Genomic DNA, 19,676 nt, shown 5'->3' with positions numbered 1-19,676 from the left:
CATAGCAGTTATCTCTCCCCTACTGTAATGATATGTGGGAAAGGCCTTGGGAGCTGGGGCAAAGAGATGCTTAGCTCAGACATAGCATAGCCTGCTGCTAGATAGTGGGTGCAGCAAGAGGCCCAGAAAGGACCCTCCCCATATTGTGCTGACACTTTTAGGCTGGTGACAGGTCAGTTAATGCTCAATCAAGTTAGATGTAATTGCTATATTTAAATGAGTCGAAGTACTTATTATCCTACAGCTTGGCGTAGTAGATTAAGGGGCAGAATCTCTCACATGATTTGAAACTTACCTCACCATAATAGAGTTTAATTGTTCCACCAACACCAACTGAGTCATCTGAAAATATGCCTCTGCTTGCCCAGAAAGGGGCACACTACTAACTATTACAGTACAGGGGGAAAGAAGACTGAATTACACATGGACGCAATGGGAATCAACAGTTTGAAAATTTATCTAATATTCAGCCTGGTTAATGGTTAAACTAGTTCTTGCCTGTCATTCTAAATGCATCTCGGGAGTTAGCTAGAACAAAATGTTAAGATAGTCGAAAAGAACAGATTTCTATAATATGGTTAATCTCTGTAACAGGGTTGATACTATCTATGCTGAGCTTTGGACTCTTATTTAGTAGAAATAAAGAAGCCTCTTATGCTTTTCCATTTTAATATGTCCAAAGATTCTTTTTAGGGGAGGGAGTCATAGCATTTTTCCTGTTGATTCCGTCATTGCCTCTTTTATGTTTGTTTTTTGTTTTATATTTTCACCAAGAAAGTTTCTGTAAAAAGATTTGGCACTATGACAACAAAGCATTGAAGGGGTGTAGTCTTGCCTTGCTCCCTTCATTTCATCCCCTGCCAGCTTTCTCTCCAGGAACAGGTGAGTTGTAGATAGTCATTTCATCCTAAAGTGCAATTTTTTTTCACTTTCTCTTAAAAATAGAAACAATCCTAGTTTGCTAGGTAAGCATGAACGGTAGTACTGATAGTTCAAAGGAAACACCAAACAAAGAAGACCTGGAATCCCCACACATACTTGGAGAAGAAACATGAAAGGGGGAAAGAAGCCTGAAAGGCAGAGGTTTCTGCCAAAAGGCCACACTTTCACATTCTGATTAAGACAATATCACAACATTCTGTGGTGTAGGAAACTGCAGGGATACTTGGTCAGCTGTTCTAAGCTTTTTTTATTTTAAGCAAAAAGAAAGTGGAGCAACATTTCCCTATTCATGACAATATTAAAATTGTTTCTAAGCATGCTTACTTTCACTGTGTTCATGTTCCAGAACTTTATACGGATGCCCTTTAGCAAATGTTGGTCAACTCTCAAAAGGGAGTTTATAAAACTAATATCTTTGTGCCAGCAGCCCAGTTCAGGTATGTGTTTACAGCTCATTAGAGTACCAACCTGTACAGAAATACCACAGGTCTGGGCAAGTGAATGGAATTCTTTTGTGACTTTGCACATCAACAAGCTGTTCACTAAATCCCAATTTTCAAGTCACCTGCATTATAGCAGTTTTCAAATTAGAAAATGGAACGTCAGATTTATGTTCAGAGTTACGTTGCTTGGATTGGTAAGGTTATATAGGGGAATGGGCAAACGAAGTCTTATGCAATTAGATAAATACATTGCTCACCAGATGAAAAGGGTAATTTTTTGAAAAGTTCAGGGAAGTCTACGAAAATGAGATGTAAGGAAAGTATAGCACACTTTAATATTTAGCCTTCTTTGCAATTTAAGCATAGGCTGATTGGTTCTACAACTCTTGGGATCTACTCTAATTCCTTGGCATAGATCAAGGGTATAAATAGAGTATATAGCACAACACAATTACATAAGATTGTAACTCGATACATAGATGTTACAACTCTATGAGACTTCCACTTTTATAGAACTCAGATAACATGGAAATAGCTGTCACGGAATGAAACTGAATTCATATTATATGGTACTCATATAATTTAGATGAGTGCCATATAGATGGCAAAGCACTGGAAGTCCTAGGATTTGGGAATGTATGTAACCTTCTAGCATAGGTCATACTTTGCAATCTTATGTATATTTACTCAGAAGTAAATATGTAAAATTATAGCTTTCAAAGAAGAAACTCTAAATCAATGTTTTTCCAAACATGGCAACTTTAAGGTATCTTGACTTCAATTCCCAGAATTCTGAGAGTTGAACTTCATTCATTTTAAAGTTGCCAAGTTTGAAAAAAATGCTACTGTAAATAAACCATCTTGCTTTAAACATTTTAATTTCACACAAAGTATTTTGCTTGCTTCTAAGGCTTACCTTTATTTTACACAAGACTGCTATATCACTAGTTTTAAGTTCCAATAGAAAGTATGAACATTTAATAAATCTCCTTAAGATGTAATTTTCAGAGTTTGTTAGTTTACAGTTCACTTTATTCTCCAGGCATCTTAAGTTGAATAAAAAATCTGCCTTTTGTTTCATTTGGGACAGAAAAATAAAATATTAATGTTAAATTCTGCATGCATTTTGGAGTAGAATATGAGAGCAAATATTTTTAAAAAGTGTCAAGTTATGTTTACCTTTGAGCAAGTTCATGTTTAAAACTAAAATATAAACATATGCATATATTTTAATCAATCAATAGTATAAAGCAGTCTCCCAAAGGAATTCAGTAAGATGATAAGCATGATTAGGATGCTTCTGAAACCAAATGGTAAGAGCTATTAAGTCATAAAGAGATTGCGCTAATTTAATTAATTGTACGTATGTATTTATACTCATTTGTCTGATGTCTATTTGCCAGACTCTTGAATAGGAGAATGTGCTGGTTAAGCTACAACAAGCCAAGCTGCATCCATTTAGTCCAAAACTTTTACTTTAAAGTTAGCCAAACAGAAAACGGAAAATAGACAAGAAATAAAATTGAAAATGTCCTTTTGGCAATAAATTTAATTTATTGATTTTGTATTTATACCATGTATATTTGTTGTTCAATTATTTTAATATGACTGTACACCGCCCCGAGTCTCTTTTGAGAGGGGGGTGGACTAGAAATTGAATAAAGTTAAGTTAAGATATAGTAGAAATCTGAGGCTAGAATAAATAAGCAACCAAATTTGTAGTCTGGTTATTAGACTACTGAGTTAGGATAGGAAAGGTACAGGTTCAAGTCTATACTTTGCCATGGAGTTCACTGGGTGATTCTGGGATTGTCAATATCTCTCAGAATCTACTAATCTACCTTACAAGTATGTAGTTATGGTAGCAACTTGGAAGATGGAATATTATGCAATTTTTTTTATTAAAAGTTTTTTATTTTATTTTAAATTTTCAAAACAAACACAACACAAAGAATCCTCCTTTTTACATACTGTAGAAAGTGTATCAGTTGGTTACAAAAAACGTTCATGCTTCTCTTCTGCTGTCGTCACAATATTCGTATTAACTCAAGTATTTTAAATCAGATATTTTTATACATATTACCATCACCATACCTCCATTTTCATTTGACTATAATTGTTTAAACCTCCATCATAAAATGTACCAAGATTTAAAACCTGACCACATACTGGCATTTCATTTGTTATTTCTAATATCCTCCAATAACACTATATCCTTACGACCTATTCTGACTAGACATCAATAATATTTAGTAACAAAAATTTCTAATCCTCCTTTCCAAGTCACTGTTTACAATTTACATCCAATTACCTTATGTTGTACCCATACATATATATATACATTGTTATCATTATCCCTCCTTCATTTAACTCTATCCATTATCATAGCATTTCTCCCCCCCCCCCAATAATCAATTTAGCTAAATTCAGCTTAGTTCTTTTTTATTAACCTTTATATATAACCAAATAATTTCTAATCTTCCTTTCATAGGTACCATTCAATATTCATATCCAATTACTACTTGTCATACCAATACATATGTGTTGTGGCCCAGCAGGATCCGGTTGAGCTGCTGATGGAGTCAGATAGTGAGGAACCATATGAGTCTGCCCTGGACGATGTGGAGGACCCTGTGCAGGGTTCAGACTCAGAGCAGGGACCAGAGAGGCTGGTTGGCCACCAGGAGGCGCCTGAGGCATGGAGCAGTGGGGAGGCTCAAAGGCAGAAACGGAAGCAGCAACTCCGTAGGCAGACTCACAGAAGATGATTAAGCACAGGTGGTTGTAGATTAGCCCCTCCCAAGAGCAATGTTTCCTCTAAGGTGCGCAGCTGCGTGGCCGTGTACATGGCAAGAAACACCGTGCAGCAGTTTGCAACTGCCGCGCAGTGATTTCTACTGTCACAGGCTCCGGCAGCTGGGGAGGTCCTTTGCAGGCGGCTAAAACTGGCCACCTGCAAAGGACCTCCCCGGACTTGTTTTGATGAGCGCGAGGCGACTGACGGTAGTTTGCGCCGGCTGCGCTCGCTCAAACTGTTGTCAGTCACCCCGTGTTCAGCAAAGCAAGCCTGGGAAAGTCCTTTGTGGGCAGCCAGTCCTAGCCGCTTGCGCCTGAAGTGAACCCCCAAAGCCCCTGCCGTCACTAGAATAACTGCTGCCGCCTCCTCCTCCTCCTCCAACAGCACCACCACATTTGCTGCCCAACGCTGTGGCTGAGGTGAAGCTGCCAAAGCTCCCGCTGGTGCCCCTGCCCATGGCAGCAGCACCTCCCCCTCCGCTCGGAGCACCAGAGCTGGGCCCCGCGTTACCCCTGCCCCCTCCTCCTCCGCCATGCTTTTGATGAGCCATGAGGCCGCAGGAGCCAGTAGGAAGGTGGCGGCAGTGGGGGGGGAGCAGGAAAAAAAGGCCTCATGGCTTCTCAAAAGCACCGCGGAGGAAGAGGCGGCAGGGGTAACGCGGGGCCCAGCTCAGGTGCTCCAAGTGGAGGGGGAGGTGCCACTGCCGCTGCCATGGGCAGAGGCGCCAGCAGGAGCTTTGGCAGCTTCACTTCACCCGCAGCGCTGGACAGCAAATGTGGTGGTGCTGTTGGAGGAGGAAGAGGAGGCAGCAGCAGTTATTTTGGTGGCGGTGGGGGCTCGTTGGCATCTTCAGCGGCAGCCCTGCCCTCAGTGAAAAAAACCGAAGATGGAGCAGATCCACGCAGATGATGTCGCCACAACATGACTGGAGGAGGAATTCTGGGAGTTCACGTCCACAAGTCTCAAAGCTGTCAGGTTTGAAGACCCCTGGAGTTTTTTCCCCTAAAGGGTTAGGGGTGCAAGGATCTTGTAACTTGACAGCTTTAAGACCTGCACACTTCAATGCCAGAGTTCCTGAGCCAACATTTTGGTTGCTAAGCAGGAGCATTGTTAAGTGATACTGATACTATATAACATTTTTAATTAAGCGGGTACCTTGAATAAACATAACTGAGTTTCAAATAATACTGTTTTAGTTGTTGTCTTAGGTGACATCTGTGAAAAAAATTCAGGTGCTCGGGCATGAAAACGTGCCGCTGAAACACTATACTTTTCTGCTCACACTGAAAAAAAAATTAGAGGGAACATTGCCCAAGAGAGATTATAGGTGAGGTGTTGGAAGGGGACATTTGCAGGAAACAACGTTCGAATTAGCAGTTAAGAAAATCTATCTGTGTATTCTCGCCGTGTCTGCTCGTTTGGACTATCTGCGTTGCTTCATTTGAATTATCTGGGTTGCTCTATTGAATGTTGCTATTTTTCTTGCTCCCATCCAGCCCATCCCCAATCCCAGACTTCCACCTAACTTCCTTCATCTGCCAAATATTGGCCAAATCCAATAAGCTGTGGCTTTTCTGAGTTATTTGTTTTCTTTAAAACTATGAGATCTTTCTATCAATCATTTGTTTCTCCTTCTGCTTCTTCTATGTGACACTTTCACATGAGACCACGGGATATGATCAGGACTTTGAATTCAATGCCTGCACACCTCACATTTTCTGAACCTCCCATTTTAGTACACTTTGAAATTCAGGGAGTTTAAGTAACACATCTGATACACAGGACTGATATAAACCAAATCCCACAAACCCATGAATGGCATATGCAATTGTAAAATAAATTATATATAATGAAATTAGGCTGTCTTATGGATCTAGTAACTTGGATGATTCACAAGAAAATCAAAACTCCAAGATAAACAAATTCTCTATAGACACATATGGTGCAAAAAAAGAATTCCCTTCCTCTTGTAGGAGATGTACAACTTTCATTACAAAGGCATTTTCCTCCAAATCTGACAAACTAATAAAGAATTAATGGTGTTTTAAAGTTTCTGGCATAAATAACTCTTTTCCCCCCAATAATCAACAATAAGAACAAGCTCTCCATTCACTGGAGGAAGAAAAAGTTACAATCCTCAGCAATTTATTTTACAAACATAGAATTGTGGCCTTGAAGGCGTTGTCATTCTGAAGGTCATGAGATAAATTTCTGACTCTGTAAAAGAATTCAAAATAATGAAAGAAAGCTAAAAGCATAGAATTAACTCCAACACATGAATAGCACTCTCCGAAACACCACCCACTACAGATAAACCACCTGTTCTATACAGACTTTCATTGCATCCGCATGTGAAGAAATATTTCAAGCATCCCATTGACACTGTATTATAGTTCCCTTCTAAAAGCAAAGCAGTCGTGTTGCTTATATTTCACATAGCTTCAAGGCTACCTTAACATTTGAGTGACACTTCCAGTATTTGAAGGAGCTTTCTGCACATGAAACAGGGCGTTGGTACTTACTGATACGCCTCTTCTCATAGTGGGGGTAGGAGTATCCAGGATGGGTTGACCTTATCCTCCAGCTGATTGGACTGAGTCAGATAAGCTCTTGGGACACGCCCCTGGCCCACCAGAACCCACCCAGTTATCGGCAAAGAACTCTATCCGACTCGTTATGCCATCCACTCCAGACTTTAGTATGGTTTCAAACCTTTTATTGAAGAATAACTTAACATACCAGTGCAACATTCAACAAACACATGTTACATAACCATGTCGGAGGGGGTCTGGATACTCCTCCCCCCACTATGAGAAGAGGCATATCAGCTAAGTACCAATGCCCTTTCTCCATAGTGAGGGGGGAGGAGTATCCAGGATGGGACGTACCAAAGCTTGCGCGTCCCTAGGGAGGGTCACATACTGAGGGCACTGGCCAACTAAGCCTGGTGGGGGGTGTCCCCTGCCCTATGCACCGTCTGTAAGACCCTGCGCCCAAATGAAGCCTCCGCCGAGGCAAAGGTGTCTAACTTGTAATTCCTCACAAAGGGTGAGGGGGAAGACCATGTGGCTGCCCTACATATCTCTGTCCATGACGCCTGGGTAGCCCAGGCTGCAGTGGTGGCCGCACTTCTTGTGGAGTGAGCTGTGATGGGGCTCAGTGGCTGAATGCCCTGAGACTGGTAGGCTGTAGCTATGCAGGTTCTCAGCCACCTGCCTATGGTGGTGGAGGTCACCTTCCTGCCCAGAGACCCCAGTTGGAATGAAACAAACAGGGCCTCAGACCTTCTATTCTGCCGGGTTCTTCTGAGGTAGATCCTCAGAGCCCTTCTTACGTCTAATGTGTGCCATTTCTTTTCCAGAGGATGAGAAGGGTCCGGGCAGAAATTGGGCAAAACCAGCTCCTGTGCCCTGTAAAAGCACGAACATACCTTAGGTATGAAGGAGGGGTCCAACCCAACACCACTCTATCCTGATGAAAGATGCAGAGGTCTTCCCTGACGGACAGGGCCTGCAGTTCTGATATCCGTCTGGTGGATGTGATGGCCACCAGGGCCGCTTCTGCTGTTTGCCTTTCTGTGGCCTATCTGGGTATCTTTGCCTGGCAGCGAAACCCCCCTGGTACTGCCTGGCCCGAGTGCCCTGCCTCAGATCCCCTGAAAGAGTCCTGACCACGGAAGGAAGTCCCAAAGTCCTGTCCCCGGGAGTAGGACCGTCTGGGGTAAGGCGTCGCTCTGAACTGACCCTTCTTTGCAGCCGTGGGAAGCACCTTCCTCTTATCCTTGTTCTCTACGAGGTATGGGTCCAGGGCTGTCCTGAAGAGGGCATCTCCTGTGAAGGGAGCTGACCCCAGGCGCCAAGAAAATGGAAAGTGAGCACCTGTCTACCCTAGACGAGTTCAAATCACCAGGACCGGACAGATTACATCCCAGGATTCTGAAGGAACTTACAGACGAAATCTCAGAACCACTGAACTATATCTTTCAGAGATCCTGGAGCACCGGGGAACTTTACTACTTTATAATGCCTTAGTAAGGCCACACTTGGAAAACTGCATTCAGTTTTGGTCGCCACTATGTAGAAAAGATGTGGAGACTCTAGAAAGAGTGCAGAGAAGAGCAACAAAGATGATTAGGGGACTGGAGACTAAAACATATGAAGAACGGTTGCAGGAACTGGGTATGTCTAGTTTAATGAAAAGAAGGACTAGGAGAGACATGATAGCAATGTTCCAATATCTCAGGGGCTGCCAGAAAGAAGAGGGAGTCAAACTATTCTCCAAGGCACCTGAGGGTAGAACAAGAAGCAATGGGTGGAAACTAATCAAGGAGAGAAGCAACTTAGAACTGAGGAGAAACTTCCTGACAGTTAGAACAATTAATCAGTGGAACAGTTTGCCTCCAGAAGTTGTGAATGCCCCAACACTGGAAGTCTTTAAGAAGATGTTGGATAGCCATTTGTCTGAAACGGTATAGGGTTTCCTGTCTAGGCAGAGGGGTGGACTAGAAGACCTCCAAGGTCCCTTCCAACTCTGCTATTGTATTCTATGTGCTGTACCGACATCTCTTCAATCTATTGCAAAAGCTGGTTGAAGTTGTACGATATCATGAAGATATCACCCCAGAAAGGTGAACATCTCCTTCATGCTATAACTACCTCACCTCACCAAAAAGAAAAAGCAGCCAGTCATAAGTCAACTCATAAGATGGGAGACTGCCACATTTCAGCCTGATCAAGCTTCCCATCTTCTATGGTGCTATCCCCATTCCTGGGACTCACAAATGACACCTGCTTCCTTCACTTTCCACCTTAGCCGCAAGGCTGCATTATTGATAGCTGACTTTATGATGTTACAGCAAATATTTCTATTAAGCAAACCTTCCTAGGAACCAGACAGAGAAGACTGCCATGTGTTCCAGCAAGGGCTCTGAATACTAATATCCAACCCCTGAACACAGTTCAGTACAGAGACATCTGGGCTGTTCTAGACCTTCTATATTATTCTTATGTTATATTACAACTTAGTGCTCCCCATAGGCTTCTCATTTGAACTAGAGCCCAGTTTAAACTAGTGGTGCTTACATTTAGAGTGGTCTGCTCACAACCTCACTGGTAACTACCAGCTCTTATTTCTTTCTACTATCTTATTTCATCTTACATTCTTTTGTACTCCATGGTACGTTGAGGATTTAAAAATATTCTGAAATCAGCTATTCCGCAACCACCCCCACCCCCCACTTCTCTTCAACTTTGTGAAAGTATGGTGGCCTTTACATGCAGTTGGAATACTTCTTGGTTTGATGAGTGAGCTAGTTTTGGTTAATACAGGGCCTAGTTATGCCAGCTTACCCTCATTAACCTTGACAGCTCCTATGTTCATACCTATTTTATTTTATTCTATTGAATCTACGGATGATACCTGCTTGGCTGCATTGAAGGGCAATGTTTTAAATATGCATGCTTCTTAAACATGCATGCTTGCTGTGTTTAGCTTGCTTTCGTTTTAACAATTGGCTGTTAATCTGTGAACTAATTTTCTTGGATGAAATTTTATGACTGCTGTGCTTTTTTTTATTTGTACTGAAACTTGGTAAATATTCATAATAAATACATTATAATTTCAACAATATTATAAATAAATGGTGGTCCTCAACGTATGACCACAATTGAACCCAAATGTTCTGTTGCTACATGAGATATTTGTTAAGTGAATTTTGTTCCATTTTATGACCTTTCTTGGTACTGTGAATTACTGCAGTTGTTAAATTAGTAACACAGTTGTTAAGTGAATCTGGTTTCTCCATTGACTTTGCTCCTTGTTTTTGCAAAAGGTGATCACATGACCCTAGGAAACTGCAACCATCATAAATATGAACCAGTTGCCAAGCAGCTGAATTTTGATCAAGTAAACATGGGGATGGTGCAACAGTCGTAAATGTGAAAAACAGCCATAAAGTCACTTTTTTCAGTGCCATTGTAACTTCAAATGGTTCGTAAATGAACTGTTGTAAGTTGAGGACTACCCGTAGTAATGTCTTTTCCATATTGCTCGTATCATTATGAATGTTGTATTACACAAATTCGGTTGTTAATAAGAATATCCTACTATTCTCTTGGCATGTTTCATAATGCAATTAAGATCCTTTTCTACTAACATGTTTGATGTAACATGAGCCCTACTTTCCGTTCTGAAAAATACAGGAGGATTCATTGTTCTCTGACAAAAACAGAAAATTTATGAGCAAGTCTGAAAAGAAAAATACTTGGAACAGCCGTCATAATTTAACACCAGTGATAGTTGCTATCACAAAGGCAGACTGCAAAAGTAGGTTACCTAATTTAATCAAATATTCATTTAAAAACAATTGTTAGAAACACAGGGTATGAAGGAAGCTTTAGATGCTAGATATAGGGAAAGTTTCAATTTATTTGGACCACAGTCAAAGAGTAAGCAATGAGATTGATTATGTTTCTCCCTGCAGAATTGCCTTGAGGGGATCATTCTCTAGACATCTGCTTGACTTTCTTTACAGAAGAGTGAAACCAGGAAAAGCTTTTCATTGGAAAACTGCTGCTACAAAATGTTCTTCCTGAGTAAGGTGTGTGTGTGTGTGTGTGTGTGTGTCTGTGTGTGTGTGTGTGCGAGAGAGCGAGAGCGCGCAAGAGAGAGAGAGAGAAATTGAGATTGTATGTTTTAAAGGTATCACTAAGTATGAAGGAGATGTTTATTATGAGGTATCTGATAGTCATAGTCATGGGTCCAACTCCACAGTCAACACATTTTCTCTTATGGTCCTATTCATAGCATGGAAACAGACTAGTTCAGAAGCAAAACACTGCTGAACAAAAGACATCTAGAACCCCACTTGACCCCAATGTAATATAGTGGTTAAGATGTCAAATTAAGAAGTAGGGAGACATAAATTCTAATCTATCCTCATCCATGGACACTAACAGGGAGGTTTGGGGCCAACTATCTCAGCCTAAAGTCCCTCCCACAGCCGTTGTGAGAAAAATTAGGAAGAGAGAGAGAGAGTTATGCACATATCCTTTGGCTCCTGAGGAAAAAATGGATTACACATGTAGTAAATAAATAATAAAAATGATAAAAGAGAGAGAGAAAAGAGCTACCTCCTTCTTCCACAGAATTTTGTGCATTCTTTAAAAAACCATAACAATTATAATTTCCCACTGCAGCTCTTTGAAACCATGTAAGAGGTATAAAAACCAAAGCAAAACTGTCTGAGGAAACTATGAGTGTCTTTTTCCTTGCAGGAAAAGTGGGTGGAGGGTAATGTGGCTGTTTTTCTTTTTTGATTTGTATTCTGTTACCACAGCAAAACAGATTGTCATCCTGCTCACTTTTTAGGAAAGTTAGAATCACAAGATGAGAACCGGGTGCTGATATGTAAACAATGACAGAACATGGAGCGCATGACAAATTCCTCATTTTATGTCCAGGAAGGAAATGATAACTCTGGGAAAATCAATCCCGATTAGAGACATGAACAATGAGGCTGGCAAGGAAAATGCCAATAAAATGGAATTCACAAGACAGACAAGTGAAATGTACAACTCAGAGCCACTTCAAAATACTAAGAGACGAACACGTTTGTGCAACTTTCCGATTGACAATTGTAATTCAGTGAAACAGCCTTTTTCAGATTTTCTGAATTTTTGCATATCTGTGAATATTATTAAAACGAAATGAATGTTATCAGAGCTTACTGTAAATCCCACAGATAAAGAAAGTGAATTTGAGAGAATAAATAAATTCCAAACTTTTTATCTTTGTTACATCCATTATGTAATGTGTCAATGTGGGGAAAAAATTGTGTGTCCTTAGAGTCAGTAACTGGTTGTACCGACTTTGGCTGCAATAATTGCAATTGAGGCTTCCTTTTAATTAGTGATCAGTAATCTCACATTGCTATGTAGGAACCTTAGTCTACTCCTCTATGACAAATGGATTTGCCTCAGCAATATTTGGGGTTTTCTAGCAGAAATGATATCAAACCAGAAATTGGAAGATAACCTTGCCCAGTGGTTTTATGTAAATGAAATGAAAGAGGGGAGGACAGAACAGAACAGCATCCAACCTAAACAATCAACTGGAGCTAGGTCTAGAGAAAGGAAGAGAACCAGTGTAAAACGGGACTCCCAATCCCCAACCCACACAGCTGGCTTTCTATGTTTGATCATATAGAAAGTCAATGAGATATTAAGGAACAGAGGAATGGATGCCCCACTACCTTCTCAGCTCATCTAAAAACATAATCAGAGTTGTCTCAGTACTAAATCCCAGTCTGAAACCTGACTGAACTAGGTTTAGATATTCCATTTCCTCCAGGGTTCTCCTCAGCTGCTCATAGGCCACTTTCTCAAAATCCTTCCCACAAAGGGGAGGTAAGAGACTAGTCAAAAGTTATTGAAGATTGTGGGGTAGAAGGATGGACTCTTGAGAAGGGCATTCACTATTGTCTCTTTCAAGGCCAAGGCACCAGCCCCTCTATCAAAGAAGCAGACACATCAGCATGAACCCAACTGTGGGTCACCTCCCTGGCTGCTTCCATAACCCAAGGAAGAAACTAAATTCAGGAAATAAGTAGCTGAACTGAGAGCACAGAAACCCTATTTTTTCAGGAGTCACTAGTTCAAAGCCACCCCAGCTCGTACCACCAGATGGTACCATGGGCACTTAGACTGTTCTCCTCAGTCAGTCCATATCTGAGTGATATAAAATTATTCTTTTTATCCATTTTCTTCTAAATGTTTTTGAATTCTTGAGAGCACTATACAATGCTATTGCATGTCAGCTTCAGTCTGGTACTCTCCTGTGCAATTGTTGATTGTAATTCATGATACCCTCAATGATGGCAAGTTGTTGACATTCTGAAGATGCAAAGGCTCTCCCTACCAACTAGTAATAGCACTTAGACTTATATACAGCCTTCATGACAGCCATTCTTAGGAAGATTCACTATTTTTTCAAATCATCTCCTTCCAATACTTTATCTCTGACTTTGGATTGGTGCAGTCCCAGGGCTTTGAAATAGTTCTCCCAGACTGATGGGCACCAATTATTATATATACAAGCTTTATGTTTATTTAAAAGTAAGCCATGATCTACCTCTATAACTATGTGGAGAGAACTACTGTGTAACAAATGAAGGCAGAAATCTACATAGGGTAGGAGTGGCCAAATCAACCTTTGTTGTTTAATGAAGTGTTCATATAATTCACTTTAGCTGCCCTTTTAATTGAATGGACTGAAGCAAGAAAACTAATTTCTTTTTCATATTGCTATATCATGTGTTGGATTACTTTATTTGTAACACAAAGAAAACAAATACTAAACTGTAGTATTATTTATTAACTACCTACCATATATATTAATAGGACCTATGTAAAGCTCTTTTGCAAAGATATATAAAACTTCAAAAGATTCAAAAATTTTACTTCTTCTTCTCAGACCTGTACAATATACCATATTTTTCAAGAAAAATTCTGAAAATCCAAAAATATAATTTGGAATATTTTACAGGGATTATTAACGCTGTTCTTTTCTCTCAAATGTGGACATCTCCACCTATTATATTAGATGGCCATATTCCTAACCCTTCTCTGATAAGACCCTGGGACCAGTACAAAAGTAGTATCAAAGAAACATCAAACTCAATAATCAATAACTACAAAATGGGCTGACAACAGAATCCAATGCTTTTTAAAAAAGAAATTCTTAATTGCCAATAGGCTACAGAGGCAATGGAAATAAATGTCTAAGCCTTGAGGCACAGCATTCAATATATGGGACACTGCATAGAGACATCTCAGCTTTCTGCCTGCCTGACTAGCTTTATTAGGTCAGGGATGCAAATTGACCTCAAATAATTTTCAGAGTACATGGGAAATAACATGAGGAAGAAAAGGGTCTTTTCAGATGCAAAAGCCTTTTAAACGAAAAGATTCACAACTACACTTTGAGCTGACCATTGGAAGAAATAACAGCTTTAGCAAGTAAAAACCGGAATTCGATGTTAATACGACAACATTGCCTAGCTCATGCCAGCAATCAAAGTATTGCATTTTATATCAACTGCCTTTGAGGGACAGCTCTGTATAAACCACATGAAAACCCTTCAACCAGATAACTAGAGAATGAATGACTGGAACACTGGAGAAAAGTGCACCTCACACCCTTTCTCCATTTCCTCAAACTCCAGCAGTAATGCTACCTCACATTCAGACATCCAGTATTTTAAGAATGAAACTCCATCCAGCAGAGGTGGCACATTTAAAGCCAAGTCATCTCACCCATTTACTAGAGGCATTTTCATCTTGCCAGCTTTACCTTTCACTATCCTTTGCTCTACACAGTCTGTCATAGCTGTCAGTGAGAAATTTGATAAGGCTGTGCATGCTTCAAAAACAATTTCAGGCATAAGCTTAAAAAAAAGATTATTTTCATGTTTGCACAGAAGACTGAAGAAGACTAGATGTTTTAATGATAGCAGAGATGCTAAGCTTGGGCTAGGTCCAAAGCACCTCCTCAGAAACACTGAAAAGTGCACAGCCCTGCAGTTTTATTATTTTTATTCTTTTTCCAAAACCAGATAAAAACAAGAGATCAAGCTGGAGAGTGCCAGCATCCTCTGCAATCCAAATCTACCAATGACTTCACCCAAAACTTTCACCCAGAAGATAAAATGACTTTTTATCTAAATGTTCCTAACAAAGATGTTTTTAGACAAAGCCTTCCTAAATTGTACAGGCTTGCAATGAGTTATCAATACAGTTGTTATTGCACCAGTATATCCAACTGGACTTAAGGAACTGCCAACATCTTGTCACAAGACTCCGCAGAATCTGCATGAAGTATTAGGGCCCATGATACTTTGCACAAGCCCATTCTATTGACTCCAGAAGTTGTGAATACCCCAACACTGGAAGTCTTTAAGAAGATGTTGAATAGCCATTTGTCTGAAATGGTATAGGGTTTCCTGCCTAAGCAGGGGGTAGGACTAGAAGACCTCCAAGGTCCTTTGCAAGTAACAGTAATAAGCCAAGTCCTGTCTCCCACCACAAGACAGTTTCAATTAGAAGGGTTCCACCAGAAGTTGCCTTAAGTGCAATAATGACATACAAGTAACAGCATTCTTACTATTCTGGCAAGAGCAGGCACATATGATGCAATACCTCTCCAAAGCTAAGTGGATGGCATGCTACAACACAAATCTGAGATAATAGCAAGAACTTGCAAGGACAAGTTTCCTGGCAGGGAAAACAGAACCAGGCATTTGCTTCCTTGCCAGAGACAGGATGTGAGCTTGAAACCACTACTGCGTGCCTTACGCTGCTACCATTGCTAGAACCCGGGTAAGGAAGCTGCTACTATATTTTCAGGGTTTCCATTCAATTGCAATGTTCAGTGGTGATTTCACTGAAGAAAACAAATTTCTATGAAGAGAACAGAAAATACATGGTTCATTTGCAAAATTATTCATTTAGAGATCTTACAGAGATAGGGAAGGGGGGAATTCTGTTGTGTGTCCTATTACAAAGACAGAAAAAACAAGGCATTTATAGGGAAATATAAGAACCCAAGCATACATTCTCTTAACTCTTAAGTTATTTTGTTAACTTATATTCATAAATATAAAGGCATTCACCCACATGGCTTATACTTTGACATGTCTTAATTATACAATTTAAATTCTTTTTACTGATTCCAAAGAAATAAAAGCATTATTTATAAATAATGTATAGTTCAATCATTTGTGTCTGTTCAGGATGGCATGCAATAGTACAAGATGAATGTGGATCACCATCATTTCTACCAGATAGAAACATGGAGAGACTTCAGTCACAGTAGAATACCAGAGTAGGATTTGTACTGCCATCTACTATGAAGAGTTGACTTGCTACAAACCATGATTTTCAAACCTGAGTTTGAAGAGAATCTGCAAATCCAGATTAGCCCTAATTAAGACATTAATAGACCTATTAAGTGCTAACCTATGTTTAAAAGTTAACAAGAAAAGGGAAACTCTGTAACGGACAAGAGAGCAAATACATTATTAAAGCAAAATTCTGAATAGCAAATAATGACGTCTGGGAGACATCTCTTCAACAAGAAAATATTTGTGGCAGCAAAGAAAAGTGAAGAATCTTTGCAACAGATACCTTGTGACTTCGTGCTGCAGAAGGGCAACGCTGGGTACATAAAACATGACCCCAAAGAATAGCAAAGATTGGCTGGCGAATTTGTCCAGCTGCTTTTTCAAAGGTTTCTCCAGTTCCACCCATCGCACTTGCTGGCTCTTGTTGTGAAACCAAAGGCCAAAATAGTGTGTCTAGAGAGAGAGAAAAGTTTAGAAACAAACACAAAAGTTATTATTTGGTCTTTGCAAACAATAAACGTTTCTCTTTTTTTCCCTTTTCCCTTACATGCTTTCTAACTTTTACTATGCAAATTGGAGAATGAATTCACAGGTCATTCTGGAGTACCTCCGTGATGGTGTTTCACAAGGCATCTGATCTTTGCAAGTGATTCAACCAGTGATGTGCAGTCAGGTGAGGCAGGTGAGGCAGGTGAGGCATAGCCTCACCACTCTCATCATGAAAAAAAAAAGTAAAAGGAAAAAGCTGAGCTAGTTGCTGCCTCACCGTGGATGACTCTGCTTAACCTCACTGGTGCTCTCCCTCCCCAAGTGTAGTGACTTCCTCCCCAGGCTCCCATTCATTTCTCTCTCTCACACACACAGCTGGATAAAACTATATAAAAATCTAGCCCAGCTTCACTGATTACAAGTTTGAAAAGGCAACGTGGCTCCACCTGCAATCAAACTACACTTGGGGAGGGAGAGCACAAGCGAGCACTGAGGAGACCACAGGAGGAGGCAGGAAGCCAGGCAAAGAGCCATGATGTAGTACACACACTTCCCCCCAGCCTCTTTCTTTTGGAAGGCTCTCAGCTCCCCTCCAGCTTCTCTGCCTCTCCTCTCACCCCAGCCTGCCAGCAGGAGGTGTTGGGTGGGCTTTATTGTGTTCCAGGCATTTCCCACCCAGACAGCAGGCTGCATTTGCAATGGTGGAGGTGTTTGGGAAAGGCAGCAGGGGAATGGGGGAGGGGGTGGTGGCAGAGGAGCTGCTTTCAAGCCACTGGAAAAGATATCCAATCCAACTTTTGTGTGTGGGGGGGTTTGTTTGAGAGTGAGTGAGAGAGGGAAGGGGTAGGAGAGATAGTCCAATCCAACTTGTGTGTGTGTGTGTGTTTGAGAGAGGGGGAGGAAGGGAGAGAGGGAAGAAGGAGGGGAAGGAGAAGAAAAAGAAAGAAGGAGCAAAGGAGAAAAACAAATGCTGTCGCTTTAAATTGGAACTGAGCACGCCTGGCTGTGGAATTCTGGGAGTTGAAGTCCACAAGTCTAAAAATATTTGAAACTCAGCACTGTGTCAGTGCCTCACCAGTCATAAACCTCACCGCACGTCACTGGATTCAACACATCTGGGATCATAAAATAAGCTCTTCAAAATTACTTTATTATTTTTTAATTTATTCAATCTCTATATCTACCCATCTCAAGCAAGTGTCTCTGGGTTGTGAACAACTATGAAACAATTAAAAACACTTACATTATAATGCACATTCAATAAATATGTAGCAGCCATGGAAAAATGGTATAGATGTGAATATAGGAATTATTGTAATTACAGGTATTATATTATATAGGAATTATGGGAGAGATGCAGCTGAAATTTCCTAATCCAGAAGCCATCCCAAACATATTTTTGAGAAAATTTTGGTGGTCCGCAGAAAAATTATTTGCATTTTTTTATACTGCACTAAATCAGGTGTCTTCAAAATATGGCCCCTGGAACGGATACCTGCAATTAACGTTTGTGCAACTGCAGAGAGTCTCTCCCTTTGGGGTCTTTTTGTGTGGGTTGGAGGGGGAGAGAAATTCTGACTTGGGGTCTGCTTCGTCCTCCTATGTGGGGCTTTGGGTGAAGGCTGGAGGGAAGTGCCACTGGTGGCGAAGAACCGGAGGGCTTTGTTCCAGTGATACTGCATCATGGCCTGGAACTGGTTGACCATCTCAACCCGCTGAACCTCCAGGCGCCAGTACTTGGCCTTGCACTCCTGCAGATCTTCCCTCTGCTTCAAAAGCCCCTGCTCGTAGTCCTCAGTGAGGTGCTTCTGCTGAGCCTCCTCCTTGGTCAGATCCAATTTGAACTGAGCCAGCTGTTTTGCTAACTCTTTCTCATAGTGGCTGCTTAGCTCCAACAACTGGTTCCTGTTGGGGCACTAAGGAACCCGGGTGGGCAGTCAAGGAGTGGCTGGGATGGGAGGGGCGAATAGAGGCTGGTGAGGCGCCCCTTGATGTGAGTGACATCGAGTTGGCCATGCCCACCCAATCATATAGCCACACGCACTCAGCCGTCATTAGGCAGATCATATTAGCGGAATTTAAAATTATGCATTTAGTGCTTCCTGAGGTGCGAAAGCTTGGTGATCCTTGCCATAAAGGGCAAATTCAAAAATGTCTGACATTTTGAAATACGTCATCATCCAAGCATCCCAAAGATTTAAGATATTCAAACTATAGCTGTATATATTTAAATAAACATTTATGTAAACACTTCAGCTCCTAAATAGCCATTTAAGTGCAAATCGTCAGCAGTAAAATACAGAATGATCAACTTCAATCCTTGGCATTGTCAATTAAAAGGTGTTAGGCAGCAAATAATGGGGAAGATCTGTAGATGTAACCTTGGACAGCCATTTCCAGTTACTGGGCTCAGAAACAGGTTGACAATATTTGCCAGCTCCTCCCTTAATTATTGAAATCTTCCAACAATATGTGACTATTCTGATTCAGGAAAAGATTTTTATTTCGAAGAAAACACCAGCTCTTAAGAAAAAATGTAGTGGTATTCTGGGGTCTGGATGTCATGCTTACTTAGTTTATTTTTTATTTATTTTATCTGTAGCCTGCCTTTCTTATTTTTACAAATAACTCAAGGTGGCTTACATATTCCACACACCTTCCTTCTTCTGTCTTCACATTGCCTGTTTTCACATTGCCGCTTTCTGGCTTAATGTGATTTTTAGGTCTTCCCAATAATAACAATCATAAAATCCGATCAGCAAAATTAGCAGGATGTAAAGCTGGATTCAGGATTGGAGTTAGAAGCCTTTTTTCAGTGAATACAGTTTTTAATTTTATTTAAGAGAACAATTTAGGCTTAAGTGGCATGTAGGAACTGCAACTGAAATATTTAAAGTCCCAAGAAGGAGGAAAAGATACTGCTACAAGAGGATCAAGGAGTAAAAAAAAATGTGTTCCTGTTCTTTTAGAGCGTGATTTTTGTCTACTTGTAATGTGTTGGTAACACATTATTAATACTAATTGCTAACTGGTTTCCATATTTATTTACTGCATTTTAGAGTAAGTAGTCCCTAAGAAACTTTTCTTAATAAAGTAAGAAACTAAA

The 19,676-nt window shown here is 40.6% G+C and overlaps 1 protein-coding gene across 3 annotated transcripts in view; it reads right to left on the bottom strand.

Moving 5' to 3' along the window:
- The window catches only part of PTPN14 (protein tyrosine phosphatase non-receptor type 14), a 158,071-nt gene that overhangs the window by 51,853 nt on the left and 86,542 nt on the right, over positions 1-19,676 (bottom strand). For all 3 annotated transcript variants that reach the window (XM_081942194.1, XM_081942195.1, XM_081942193.1), the window contains exon 3: positions 16,365-16,534. In XM_081942194.1, coding sequence (XP_081798320.1) covers positions 16,365-16,534 — 170 coding nt within the window. The remainder of the gene's footprint in view (positions 1-16,364; positions 16,535-19,676) is intronic.

Source organism: Natrix helvetica, assembly GCF_964273705.1.
Source record: "Natrix helvetica genome assembly, chromosome: 2".
In the NCBI taxonomy this organism is placed as follows: domain Eukaryota; kingdom Metazoa; phylum Chordata; class Lepidosauria; order Squamata; family Natricidae; genus Natrix; species Natrix helvetica.
The sequence above is the reverse complement of the archived record's forward strand: the minus strand, read 5'-3'. Positions and strand labels throughout refer to the sequence as shown.